Source organism: Triticum urartu, chromosome 5, assembly GCF_003073215.2.
Source record: "Triticum urartu cultivar G1812 chromosome 5, Tu2.1, whole genome shotgun sequence".
Lineage (NCBI taxonomy): Eukaryota > Viridiplantae > Streptophyta > Magnoliopsida > Poales > Poaceae > Triticum > Triticum urartu.
In genome coordinates, this window is record NC_053026.1 from 633,653,804 (window position 1) to 633,665,947 (window position 12,144).

The following is a 12,144-nucleotide window of genomic DNA, read 5'->3' on the forward strand; positions in this document are numbered from 1 at the left end:
CCGCGCACGCCAACTCCGCCGACGCCTGGGGCAGAGCCCGCCGAGTGATGAGTTGCGCACGCGAACTTCTGCCGCTCTATTTTTTGTACGCCGAACTGTGGCTTGCGATCGCCCGACTTGTGGCGTCTTTTGTGAGCGGGAATGATCAAGTTCGAATTTTTCGCGTCCTGAGGGCGTGACTGGGAGCTGGGTCGCCCCCAGGGGCCGAACTAGCGTCGGTTCGCCCTCAGACCGCTCTTTTTTAGCGCCCTGGGGGGCCGAACGGCTGGAGATGCCGGAGATGCTCTAAGGGCATATCCAGCCGTTCGGCCCCCAAGGGCATGAAAAAGCGCCGCTTGGGGGCAAGCCGGTGTTTTTTCGGCATGGGGGCGAGCACGTTCCCAGCCGCCGGCCCTAGGTCGCCCTCAGACGCCCCCACAGTTCGTCCAAATTTCAAAAAACACGGCCAAATTTGAATAAACACGGCCAAATTTCAGCGAAATTTAGGCGTTTTTACACGAATAAAAGGGACGAAAAAAAACCTAAACTACGGCCGATGCTTCTCCTCCTTGACATGACCGCTGCTCGACCCCTCGCCCCGGCGCGCTACTTCACTTGAGCAGCGGGTCGTTGCCGCACTCGACTTGCGCGAGGACGCCGCTTAGCATGCGGCCAGGGACGCCCCACCATAGGCGGCGGCCCTCGCTGTTGTTGCGGCCGCGCGGCATCGGCGCGTTGTTGGTGGAGACAAGCCGCTCCTCCTGCCGGCGTTCGAAGTACGCCGCCCACGCCGCGTGGTTGTCGGCGGCGTACTCTGGGAGCGCCGGCTCCGCGGCCGTCAGGGACGCCCGCGCACGCTCGATCTCGGCGTGGAAATAGGGCGTCTCGGGGACGGGCAGAGGGGGGACAGGGACCCCGCCGGCGCTGAGCCTCCACCGCGACGGAGCGCGTACGTCGGGCTGCGCGGGGTAGTTGGCCTCGTGGAGGAGGTAGGCCTCCCGCTCATGCAGCGAGCGGCGGCCGAAACCGTTGGTCGCCGCCGCGTCGTCGGGGTACCTTGCGCTCATGGTTGCCGGGGGGAGAGAGAGGGGCTCGAACGGCGGAGAGAGGGGAGGAAGTGCGGCGGCGAGGAGGGGAGGACTGCCGATGGATGGGTTCCTCACCGGCGCGGCCAGGGGCGCCTTTTATAGCGGCTCGGGGCGGCCGCGCGCGAACGCGTGGCGGAAGGCGGGGCGGTGTCGCCACACTTCGCCGCCCGTGAATCAATGACAGACTGACCGGCGGCCTTGGCATTGATTCTCCACGGTAAAACCGAGACGATGAGGACGACCAGCCTTCGTCTCGCTGACGCGCCGGTCCCGCCACTCTTTCACGCCAAAACGTTCGCGCCGGCGCCCCCGGGCGCCCCCCAGCGCGCCGGGTTCGGGTTGGGTGCGCCGGCGCCAATTTCGGCTCAATCCGGCGAAAAACAGGCTCGTGGGGGCGCGACTAGGCCGATTTTTCGGCGCCAGCGCTAAAAAACGTCCTTGGGGGGCCTATTGGGGGCACGGCTGGAGATGCTCTAAGCCAACTCCACCGCGCGACCCTATCCTGTCCGGCCCCGTCCGTTTGGGGTAAAAGGGACAAAAGAGGCGGCCCGACGCGCGGGAGCAAAAGGACTTTTGTCCGTTTTGTGTCCGCTTTTGACCCATCCGCGGCCCAAGTTTGCGCCGCTTTTGGGGTGAAACGGACACCACGCGGACGCGCCGGTCGTATGCGCGTGTCCTCCCCTGGCCCGCCCGTCGGTGGCACAAGACGGGCCTTTTTCTATCCGCCCCCTCCCTCCCTCCGGCCGCACCCCCTCCACTCTTCCCCACTCTTCCCCTCGCTGCCGCCGCCGCCGCTGCCATTGCAGCCGTGCAGTTCGGACGCGAGCTCGCCCAACCCCTTCCCCTCGGCGCCGCCGAGCTACCCAACCATGGCCACCTGGTTTGCGCACCCGCCGGCCGGTTTTGGGGCGGATCCGGTCGGTCTTGAGCTCGGCCGGCTGTGGGAGGCCGGGCCGCGCCATGGACTGGCCGGGCACCTCGCCGGAAGGCCCTGGCAGGGCCGCAAGGCCACATGCAGGCAGTGGCTCCTCCTCTAGCCGCTCGGATCTGCATCGTCAGTGGTCCGCCGGCAGATACACGAATGGCGGCCGGGCGGGCTCGATGCTTGCCCAAAAGCTCGCCGGCGCACCGTTGCCACTCATTAAGTGCGACCACTGCCCAAGGATGGTCGTGCGCCGCGTGTCTACAATGCCGGAACATTCCGGATGGGTGTTCATCAAGTGCTTAAACGATGGGGTATGCGTTTTTTTTAGCTTCGGTTTGTGCTCTAGATTTGACTAGTTGTGCTAACTTCAAATTTTGTTGTGTAGAATGGGTGCAAGTTTTGGTATTGGGAAGAAGAGTACATTGATATATTGATAGAGCGAAATTTAGTACATGTTCGTGCACTTTTAGCTAGCATAGAGGTTGTAAATGAGACAAGTGCACTTGTTGCTAAATTAGAGGCTAGACACGAGACTAGGTGTGAGGAAGCAACATCTACATCTGGATTGAAGAAAAAGGAGGATGTTAGATCGAGCCTTCTCCACAGATCAACAATGAGTGCATCGAAAAGGCCCTAACCCAAGTCAAGAGGGCAGTTATGGAAGTTGGCTATCTTTTAAAATGTATTCTTATTTTTCTTATTTTCTTTGGCCTTACTTTACTAGTCAAAATGTGATGATGTATTGTCATGTACCAAAAATCAATGATAAAAAAAAGTTAAGGACTTGCAAAGAAAAATACGCGGACAGGATACGGCCGGGATGCGTCCGCGCGCTGGGCGTGTGGCCACCGCATCCCAGGACACGCCCGAACACGACCCCAAATCTCTATCCAAACGGATAAAATCTGAACAAAATGGACGTCCCTTTAGGGTCGCGCGGTGGAGTTGGCCTAAGCGCTGTGCTCTCCGTGCGAGCGCCGGTGCCATCGGCTGATGCAGACCCCGACTCGTATGTCCGTGTTTTGACTTTGTGGCGGGAGCTCGTGACGCTGCAGCATGACCAGCGCTGCCGGCATCATGTGCCAGTCAGCCACTGCCAAAAGTCAACAGGACTTCATAGGTGAGGTGGCGCGTCGCTGCCAGATCGATCTTGCATTGGGAGCATGCCGGAGATGGATGGCAACATCCATTTTGACTAGGCCGGCTTGATCCTTTGCCCAAACACGGAATGCCCGGGTCCTCAACTTTCTTTTGCTATCCAAATTGCGCAACTGAATGATGTCAACCGATCGAAACCAGCAAGCATGGTAGTTGCGGCCGAACAAGGACCAAGGATCCAACCTAGCGAAGCTGAAACATCATGCCTTGCAATAGTTAGAGTACCAGCTAGACTCGAACAAGGTTAAAGGAAAAACGGCTCCAGACCAAGGTTTCATATTTCGACAGCAAGAAAATTTCGCAGCCCTCAAAACCATCCAAATTTCGAAATCTGTTTCGGACAAATCAACAAAAAATTTAAGAAAAATTGGTTTTAATTAGGAGTAGTTGGATATATCTCTGTTGTAGCAACACTATAACGCAGAAATCTAATTCACCTCTCGGGAGCATATGCTCCTGCCCATCGAAAATGGTGTTTTGGCAAATGTCAAAGAAAATTAGATGTTTTCATTGTCACACCCAAATGCTACCTGCAATTTTTTAGTTGAAAAGCTTAATCATTTTGACCTGTGTAAAAAACAAATTGAACGTCAAATGTTATCTACAAATGTTACACTTAATTTTGTTCTTTTATCGACGCAACACTGCTACCCCGGCATGAAAATTGTCAAGCATGCTTGTCAGACTAACATGAGCATCCAAAAAAAAAGAATTTTTGAAATTTATTCACTGTTTATTTTGAATTTACTGTTCATTCTGGAGCATATGCTCCCTAGAGCCAAAACGGCACTAAGTATAACGCAAGAACATCTATGTCCCAATGGTGTGTTCCTTAGATGCAAGGTCGTAAACCAAAGTTCCATTCTCGGCAATGTGAAATTTAAAACACAAAATGAAATGAAGCAGTCAAGGCTTTCAAACCCTAGACCTATAGGTGTAGGAGAGCATACCTACCTACCACTGGGTTATGCAAGAGTTTATGTTTAAGCATGGATGCCACCTTCCTTTATAACATTTTCTTGAAAATACCAATATATATAATGTAATACAAAATTTCAGAAATTTCGTTGAATTTTTCCCCCTTGCTCGAGACATCTGTGCTAGCCTTGTTGGGTACCAAACTCAAAAACCTTTTGTTCGCTATCACCACCCTAACTTTCATCTTGGAACACTCAAGATATGGATATTTCAAACATAATTGCCTAGGAATTTCAAATAGATAACCATGAAAAAAATAAGATGAACAACATGTCTGCCGTCTATGATATGGGAGAAGCGTGAAGCCGATGAAGAAAATTAGGGCTTGTTTAGCACAGGGAGTTCGGAGGGGATAACTGGGGAATATCCCCAAAGGTTTCACCCCATTGTCTCAATTCCGGAGAAAATGCTAGATCAGGGTAGTGGACTAGACAACATAAGTTTCTCAGGCTTTTGTGCAATTGTCAGGGTTCTACCACTCCAATATTGGTCCACCAAACAACTAATTTGGACTTTCTAGGATTTTCAAGACTAGCCGGTATTATCCCCTGGCAATACCCGTTGATACCTCTATCAAACGAGGCCTTAGAGTGGAACTCCCTCCATTTTGGGATTATAGGGCCGGTGGACCACATCAGGCGGTTCAAGTTTGTTCAACCATGACTTTAACATGCTAGTTTTTATCTAACATACACTCCCGTTCCGTGAATCACTCAAGGGTTGCGAAAAGACACGTGGCTCCAAAGAGAGGGGGCGGATTCGGTGCCAACGAATCGGTAGGAAGATGAGGGTTACTTGACCGTGTCGATTTGTTCAGGATAATGACATGACATACCTTGCAATCTTGTTGGTGCATTTAAATTGTTCGCCTCCACTCAAATTGGTCTCGTAGTTTTAGCCGATCCTAGATTCCTCGTGTAGGGAGTATTGGACTAGATGTTTGATGTCATTACGTATTATTAGTGTGGATCATTATTTCAATTCTAGTTTGAATCTGTTAATCTTGGAACTTTGATATTCCTGTCCTTGTACCCGATGCGTGTGTGTCATGATGTGCGTGTGTCCCAGTCTAGTATATAATGTGTGTTTATAGGAGGAAAAACTAACACTAGAGTCGCTTGGTGATGATGTCGTGTATGACATTCGTGATGTGTGACCATCCAATCTACATCCAATGCATGTGAGGTGTTGCAGAGCCTGTAATCCCTCTGGACGAGCCCCATCCCGTGCCGCCTCATCGAAAAAATAAGAGGAATAAATGTCAAGTGATATATACTTAAAATATTGTGAATTTAAATTTTGAGAACACCTATTAGAGCACCTACAGTCAGACTAGGCAAACCCCCCCCTACATTTGCGGAAACGCCCGGGCATGACCCCGGACAGCGCCGGACGAGTCCTCATATATCATGTCGGGCAATCACACTCCTCAAATCCATGGAATCCATGCACGTGAATCATATAGCACAAATTCATCACAATTCAACAATGCAACAAAGCAAGATAAATCACAGTTCAACAATTCGGACATGCCAAAATAAAATTCAAGTCTGGGCCATGTCCGGCCAACGTGATGAATCACTTGCTGGTTGCCATCCATGTTGCTTGCTCTGTCGCGGCTGCCATCGACGCTCTGGCACAACATACTCCCTACGCTGGTTGATCTCATTCCTCTTCCCCCTCGGGCCACTTCCTTGCTTGCTCATCCAAGAGTCTCGCGCCCGCCAACGAAATCCTTGAATCCTCCGTGTCTTGAGCGAGTTGCAACCTCTCCTTCTCAAGCTCTGTTGATCCACAAGCCTGACCCTTCTCAAGCTCCCATTTGAGACACGACTCTCGCTTCTCCAACTCTATCTTCTCCCTCTCAATTTACAGTTTTTTGTTGACCCTCTCTCGGTCCGAACCCATCCTTTTTTTTGCATCCAACATGAACTTGTACCTCTCCTCTTTCTTTTTCTCCATTGTGAAAAGAATGCACATCCATGTGGTGGACAATTTTGTCGCCGTTGTGTCACGGCCGGCCCTCCCTTCTCCCACTTTTTTCCCATCACTTGTCGGTTATTCTTTGGCACGGTGGCTCTTCCATTCTCCCCTACAACTTCTTCCTCTTTGGCATCCACTCCAATGTATTGGTGGGAGCTATAGCCATCATTTGTCTTCAAACTTTTATTGCCTTTCTCGAGGTCTTCTACAAATTGATTCCACTTTGGCTGACCATTCAATTTGATCCAGCAATGGCTAAAACCTAATTGCTTCCTCTTGATTTGTTGAAACAAAGCGACGGCCAACACCATCTATCAAGCAATAAAGCAATCATGAGAATCCGACATTAAAAACTAGCAATGCAAATTATGACAAACTTTGCAATTCAACTTACATGACTTTGGTCTCCAATCCCACTTTGATTTCGGCCAAGCGCGGAAGCATAGTGGCTGGCAACTTATTCACATATTCTTGGATGATGGACCATCTATGTTGGAGAGAGGCCATATTGCGGGTGATAATGATAGGATGGAGCTCCACATATTCATTGTATTCATTATAGTGCTAGTGAATCTTCTCATAATACTTGTAGTCCTTTTCCTCCATGCCACATATAGGGTCCATGCTTCTGGCCAGACAAGCTTTGACTAACAAGATATCTTAAATGTTGTGAATGCCGCACTTTTTGCCTTGGGTGCCTTTGCCGTTTTTTTCTTCATAGTACGCGATGTTTCCCCAACATTAAACATAGGATAATTTCGATCCCCAACTCATATTCCATGCCGTCTGTAGGCTCTTGACCCTCGGCAATCATCTCGGCAGTGTAATTCTCGTAAAATGATCATGATTCTAAATAAACTAATGGAATATGCAATGAATTCATTCAATGGCATATGCAACTAATTGATCCAGTGGCATAACGATTGTAACGAACAAAGGGATACAAAATGGAGTGAAAAATGTATCTTCTCCTGCTGGGACATTCCGTCGAGTGGGAGCTGGGAGACCAGACGCCGACGCTGCATGTGCTTCTCTGTGCCCGTTGGAGTTGTTGCGAGTCACACACCTCGTCGTCCGACGCTTGCTTTTCCATAAATCCGTATGTAATTCACTGCCGACGGTAGGATGGACGGTTGAGGGGTGACCAGCGCATCGGAGGGGACATATCGTCGTCGAGGTCCACAACATCCTTGGCCGGCTCATTGCCATGGGCGAGAGCCCCATAAATGACGCCAAGGTAACATGTGTGGTGGCGGTGGGGGCGGGGTACCCGGCGATGACATCGGGCGACGAGTGGAGGTGACGGTGCTGATGGGGGAGCAAGGGTGGATGACGGCGACGACTAGAACGTGAGAAATGGAGGGCGGACACGAGAGAAGGGCATTGGGTTTGGTGAACTTGATCAACTTGGTGCAATATATGATGAGGTCTGTCTATCAGATGACGGACGCGTCCGGGCCTCCTCATATTTGCCCCAAATTTAGCTGTAGCTACTCAACGTAGTACCAACGTTGCAATGCAGTACCTATAGCTGTCGCTAGTCAGTCTATAGACGCCCAGCCGGGGCCGCACACGCACGGGACGACACGACACGGCACGGCACAGCGCACGCCGATAATGATAAACGGAGGCGCACGGCGCGGCCGTCCTCTCCTTGACTCGACCTGCTCTACATACACCGTTCGCGTGCGGCATCGGAAGAGAAACAGAATCGAATCGGCTATGGCGAGACCAAAAGCCCTCGCGTCACCCGCAATGATGGAACAGCACAGGGCAGGGCAGGCATTGACCCGCCAACGCTGCCGTGCTACGCCGAGCGTGTCGCGTAGGGCTACGCACAGGCACAGGCACAGCTAGCCCTGATGCCGATAGCCCCCTCCCAGAGGCAAAGTCCAGCGCTAGAGTACACGGCAACAGCGCCCGATGAGGCAAAGCCTGCCCCTCCTCCCCACGAGGGGCAGAGGCAAGAGGCAGAGCCCGGCTGCAGCGACAGCACAGGACGCGCGCGCGGGCAGGCCATGGCAGAGAGGCGCATGCATGCGCCGCACGGAATCGAACAGCGATATCAGATTCGTGGCAGTACGATAGAGAATGGATGGATGCAACCACACGGCGACCGGAGCGCACAGCGAAGCTCGAGGGCCGAGGAAGAAGAAGAGGAAAAAGGAAAAGGAAAAAGATGCACTGTTCCTTGCTCTTCTCCCCTGCCGCGGCCGGCCGGGTGAGCAGCGGCCGTGCAGCAGTAGAGCAGAGGTAGCGAGCCTGGGCCAGCCGGTGCTGTGCTCTGACGCCATCGCCGTCCTCCGTGCTCATCTGATCTGCCACTTTGACTTATCGTCGCCTACTACGTGTTGCAAGCCCATCTGCTCGCTCGGGCTCCTTGAACTACGGGGTAGTACGTGTTAGCTTCGGCGTCGTCGGCGTCGTCGTCGCCCACTCGCCGTCCGGCCGGCGCGCGCCTCAGCTAGCAGCATGAGCCGGCGGCGTAGGCGAAGATCTGGTGCACCACCGTGGCCACCTCGTCCGCCGTCGACACCTCGCACCCGTCCTCCATCTGCAGTCATAGAAACACACGGCATTAGAAGCAACCACAAAATTCACCGTAGAAAGTAGAAACCACGCTACACGTAGGGGAAACATGGCTCCGGGGATACGTACAAAGTTTGTTAGGTCTGGCATGCATGCATGCATGCATGCATGTAGTCTGTGTATTTAGGTTGTTTTGTTCGTTTGATCCATGACAAGAGGAAAAAGACACGGGACGAAAGCTGGGGCTTGCAACCACGTAGTTGTCGATTAAGCAGAGCTGTCTGTACGGTGTACCCGGCGGCGTCCATCGTATTCCAAACGCTCCAGCTACATACTCCAACCTACACCATCTCCAACGGAAAAGTGTACGTACGTACGTACGTACGTACGAGTGGCCACTGCCGATCTCGCTCGAAATCCAAAAATGCTACACCTCGAAATCCCACGCACGCCACGCTCCAGTCCATCCGCAAAAACGGCGAGTTCGCTTTCCGCAGGCAGGTACCACACACGATGACACGCGCGACACACATCATGCACCATGGAACCCAGACACATCTCTAGTGTAGTAATCAGTTTTGTCAATTTTGATTCTACCCTAGCTTTTTATCCAACGAAAACCAAGACTCATTGACTGTACTCAGTACAAGTAGCAACCAATTTCAATCTATTTTTGAATTAGCTTGTTTTTCTCAAACCTCGTTCACATTTCTAAGGGCGTGCGTTCTACTGTGGATCAAGCTACGGACCAAAAATAGGGTAGCCTTTGTTTCCTAGTAATCAAATGGCTAAGGCAACTATCGTCTGTAATGAGAACAAAATGGCCACAATTTGCGGCAGTGAAATACAGTGAAGAACGAAAACGCTGGAGCAGGAAAGCAAAGGGCGGGGCGGTTAAAGTTAAGCAAAGTCAAGATGAGACGTTAAATTGGTGTAGCTTTGAGATGACTGATTAGCTACCTTAAGGTTGAAGCAGTAGACCACGGCGTCGTGGCCCACGGAGGTGACGGCGAGGTGCAGCACGGCCATGCGGAGGTTCTCCATGGCGGCCACGGCGCGCACGAGCCGCCCTGGCCACCGCCTCCCTGCGACGCGCAGCCGCACGTGGCCCCCCACCGCGGCCATCGCCTCCACGTCCACGCCGCCGCCGATGCCGCCGGCCTGGGAGAAGCTCGTGTACTGCGGCGACACGAACACGCCGTCCGACGCCGCCGTGGCCGCCGTCCCCACGGGCCCCTCACCGCGCTGCGCCGCCGCCAACGCCTGCAGCGCCACCAGCTGCTGCTCCAGCTGCTTCACGTAGTCGATGGCTCCCCCCACCACCGTCGCCTGGTCACCCTAGGGTGCATTCATTGCAGACGTACGTAAGACCGGGGAGGGTTCTTGCGGCGACAAATCAATCTCATTTGATGAGTGCGAGATGGCTTACTCGTGGGATGTAATCGGAGGGGATGAGGGCGCGGAGGGAGGCGAGGTGGTCGTTCATGAGGCGGCGACGGTTGCGCTCGACGGCGATGTGTGTCATCCGCTGGCACTCGGCCTCCTCCGGCTTCTTGCGCTTCTCCGGCGGGGGCGCGCGCGGGCGCGTCCGCGGCCGCTTCCTCCGCTTCGTCGCCGGCGCCTCGACCACCGGGGGCGCCGGCAGCTGCGTGACGCAGCTCTCGAGCAGGTCGACGTCGGACGCAGCCGGCCGGCACGCGAAGCCAGCGGCGACGCCGTAAGACTCCCGCTTCACCCCTGGTCCGCCGTCCCCCATGGTGGCGCCCTGGAGGAGCGCCAAGAAAGGCACCTGCGCGGCGCTCGCGCTCGCCGCCGCCTGGTCCGCCCAGCACTGATCCATCACCACCACCACCACCATGAGCCGAGAAGAAGAACACGCAACAGCACAGGGAAGAAAGCAACACGTTAGCAAGAAGAAGCAACCGCGGCAAGGCCATAAAAGAGACGCTACGACGAGGCATTGAATGGCGCGAGCGTGCGCGGACAGGGCTAGTTACTGAGGCTAGCCATTGGAGTGGCACCGGGGAAGGAAGAAACGAGGCACTAAACTAGAGTAAACGCACGCACGAGAAGGGAAGGGAAGGGAAGGGAAGGGAAGGGAAGCTGCCATGCCGCAGCGAGCGGCGAGCGAGCAGTGGCAGTTAATACGGCGCTCGCTCCATACCAGAGAGCTGGAACGGAAGCTGCGCGCGCGCACGCACGCTCAATTACTGAGGCGAATTGAAGGGGAGGACGGAGGTGCGGGGCTTACCAGGGAGGTGATGATGGGGCCTTGCAGCTGCATCCTCTCCATTACTGTTAGACGGAGTGTGTCTCCACACCAAACAGGGGTGGCAATAACTGCGCTAATCAGTAATGAGCCCCTGGGGCAGCGAGCGAGCAACAGCAGCTCCTCCTCCTCTCTTGCTGCTCCTCCTCTCCTCCTTCTCCAGTGTAAGTGGAGCAGCTCTACTGTTGCAATAAATATGGGCTCCCCTCCCTCCCTCCCTCTCCACTCTACAGCTGGTGCTACTTGTAGCAGCAGTGGCAAGGCAAAGGCAAGGGAGGGCAACAACCTAAGATAGGGGACGGAGGAGTTGTCTCTTGTTGCATGTGTGGGGGTGAGAGGGAGAGAGAGAGATGGATGGATGGATGAAGCTGGGTAGGCCATGGCAATGGCAGTAGGGATTAATTCGAAGCGATTGATCAGTGTAACAAGGTAATGAGTTATTGACGGTGCAGGCAGCGGCAGGGGACTGAGGAGGAAGAGGGGATTGGCGCGGCGGATTTGTCCGGCCCGAGGACAGCGGCAGGCGACGGGTGGGGGCCGGCAGCTCCGCCCGCTTTGCGCCCCTGGCTAGGCCGCCGTCCACGGAGTACATTTCTGTAAAAATAGAGTTTTTTTTTTGTTGGGAACTTGTAACACACGGCTTTTATTTATGTTTGAAGGCCAGATCGCTCGCATGTGTTTCATCCGGATGTGAAGTGGTGTTTTCAGCGGACCCTGAGTATATGCACCTGAATGACCAGTGAAATGTATAAAATGTTCAGAAAAACAAACATTATCGAATGCTTCCCTTGCATGCCAAGTTTCGTAAAGGAAAAGCATTCCTAATGCTCCGCGCAGATGATCCAAAATTGCTATTTTGAAGGGGACTGCTACGCGTGGGCTCGCGCGAGCCGTTTGATTAGGCACAATCTAGATTGAATGTTTTCCTCTACTTTGCAACAGAGACCTTGTTGCGGAAATATTTTGTGAAAAAAGAATAGGTTGCGGACTATTGTTTTTGTAACATTGATTGTGTTGCGGATTGTTTTTTGCAACAAAGTCTTGTTACCGAATTTTTACATTTTTCTGCAACAGAGGTCTTGTTGCGGAAAACATTTGTAACAAAGGTTGTGTTGTAGATTTTCTTTTTGCAACAAAGATAATGTTGCAGATTTTTTTTATAATAGATATTATGTTACAGAAATTTTTAGTCCGCATCGTGGTGCCACTGCGGCATTTCCTATGTTTCAGAAACA

General features: G+C 53.1%; 1 protein-coding gene across 1 annotated transcript; it reads right to left on the reverse strand.

The window, feature by feature from the left end:
- Positions 1-8,160: 8,160 nt before the first annotated feature.
- Positions 8,161-11,252, reverse strand: LOC125511426 (transcription factor bHLH57-like). Its single transcript, XM_048676793.1, has 4 exons — positions 10,892-11,252; positions 10,070-10,471; positions 9,601-9,978; positions 8,161-8,665 (listed from the first exon to the last, which is right to left on the reverse strand). Exons 1-4 carry the CDS (start codon positions 10,931-10,933, stop codon positions 8,576-8,578), a joined length of 912 nt encoding a protein of 303 aa, XP_048532750.1. The 5' UTR covers positions 10,934-11,252; the 3' UTR covers positions 8,161-8,575.
- Between the last annotated feature and the right edge of the window lie 892 nt (positions 11,253-12,144).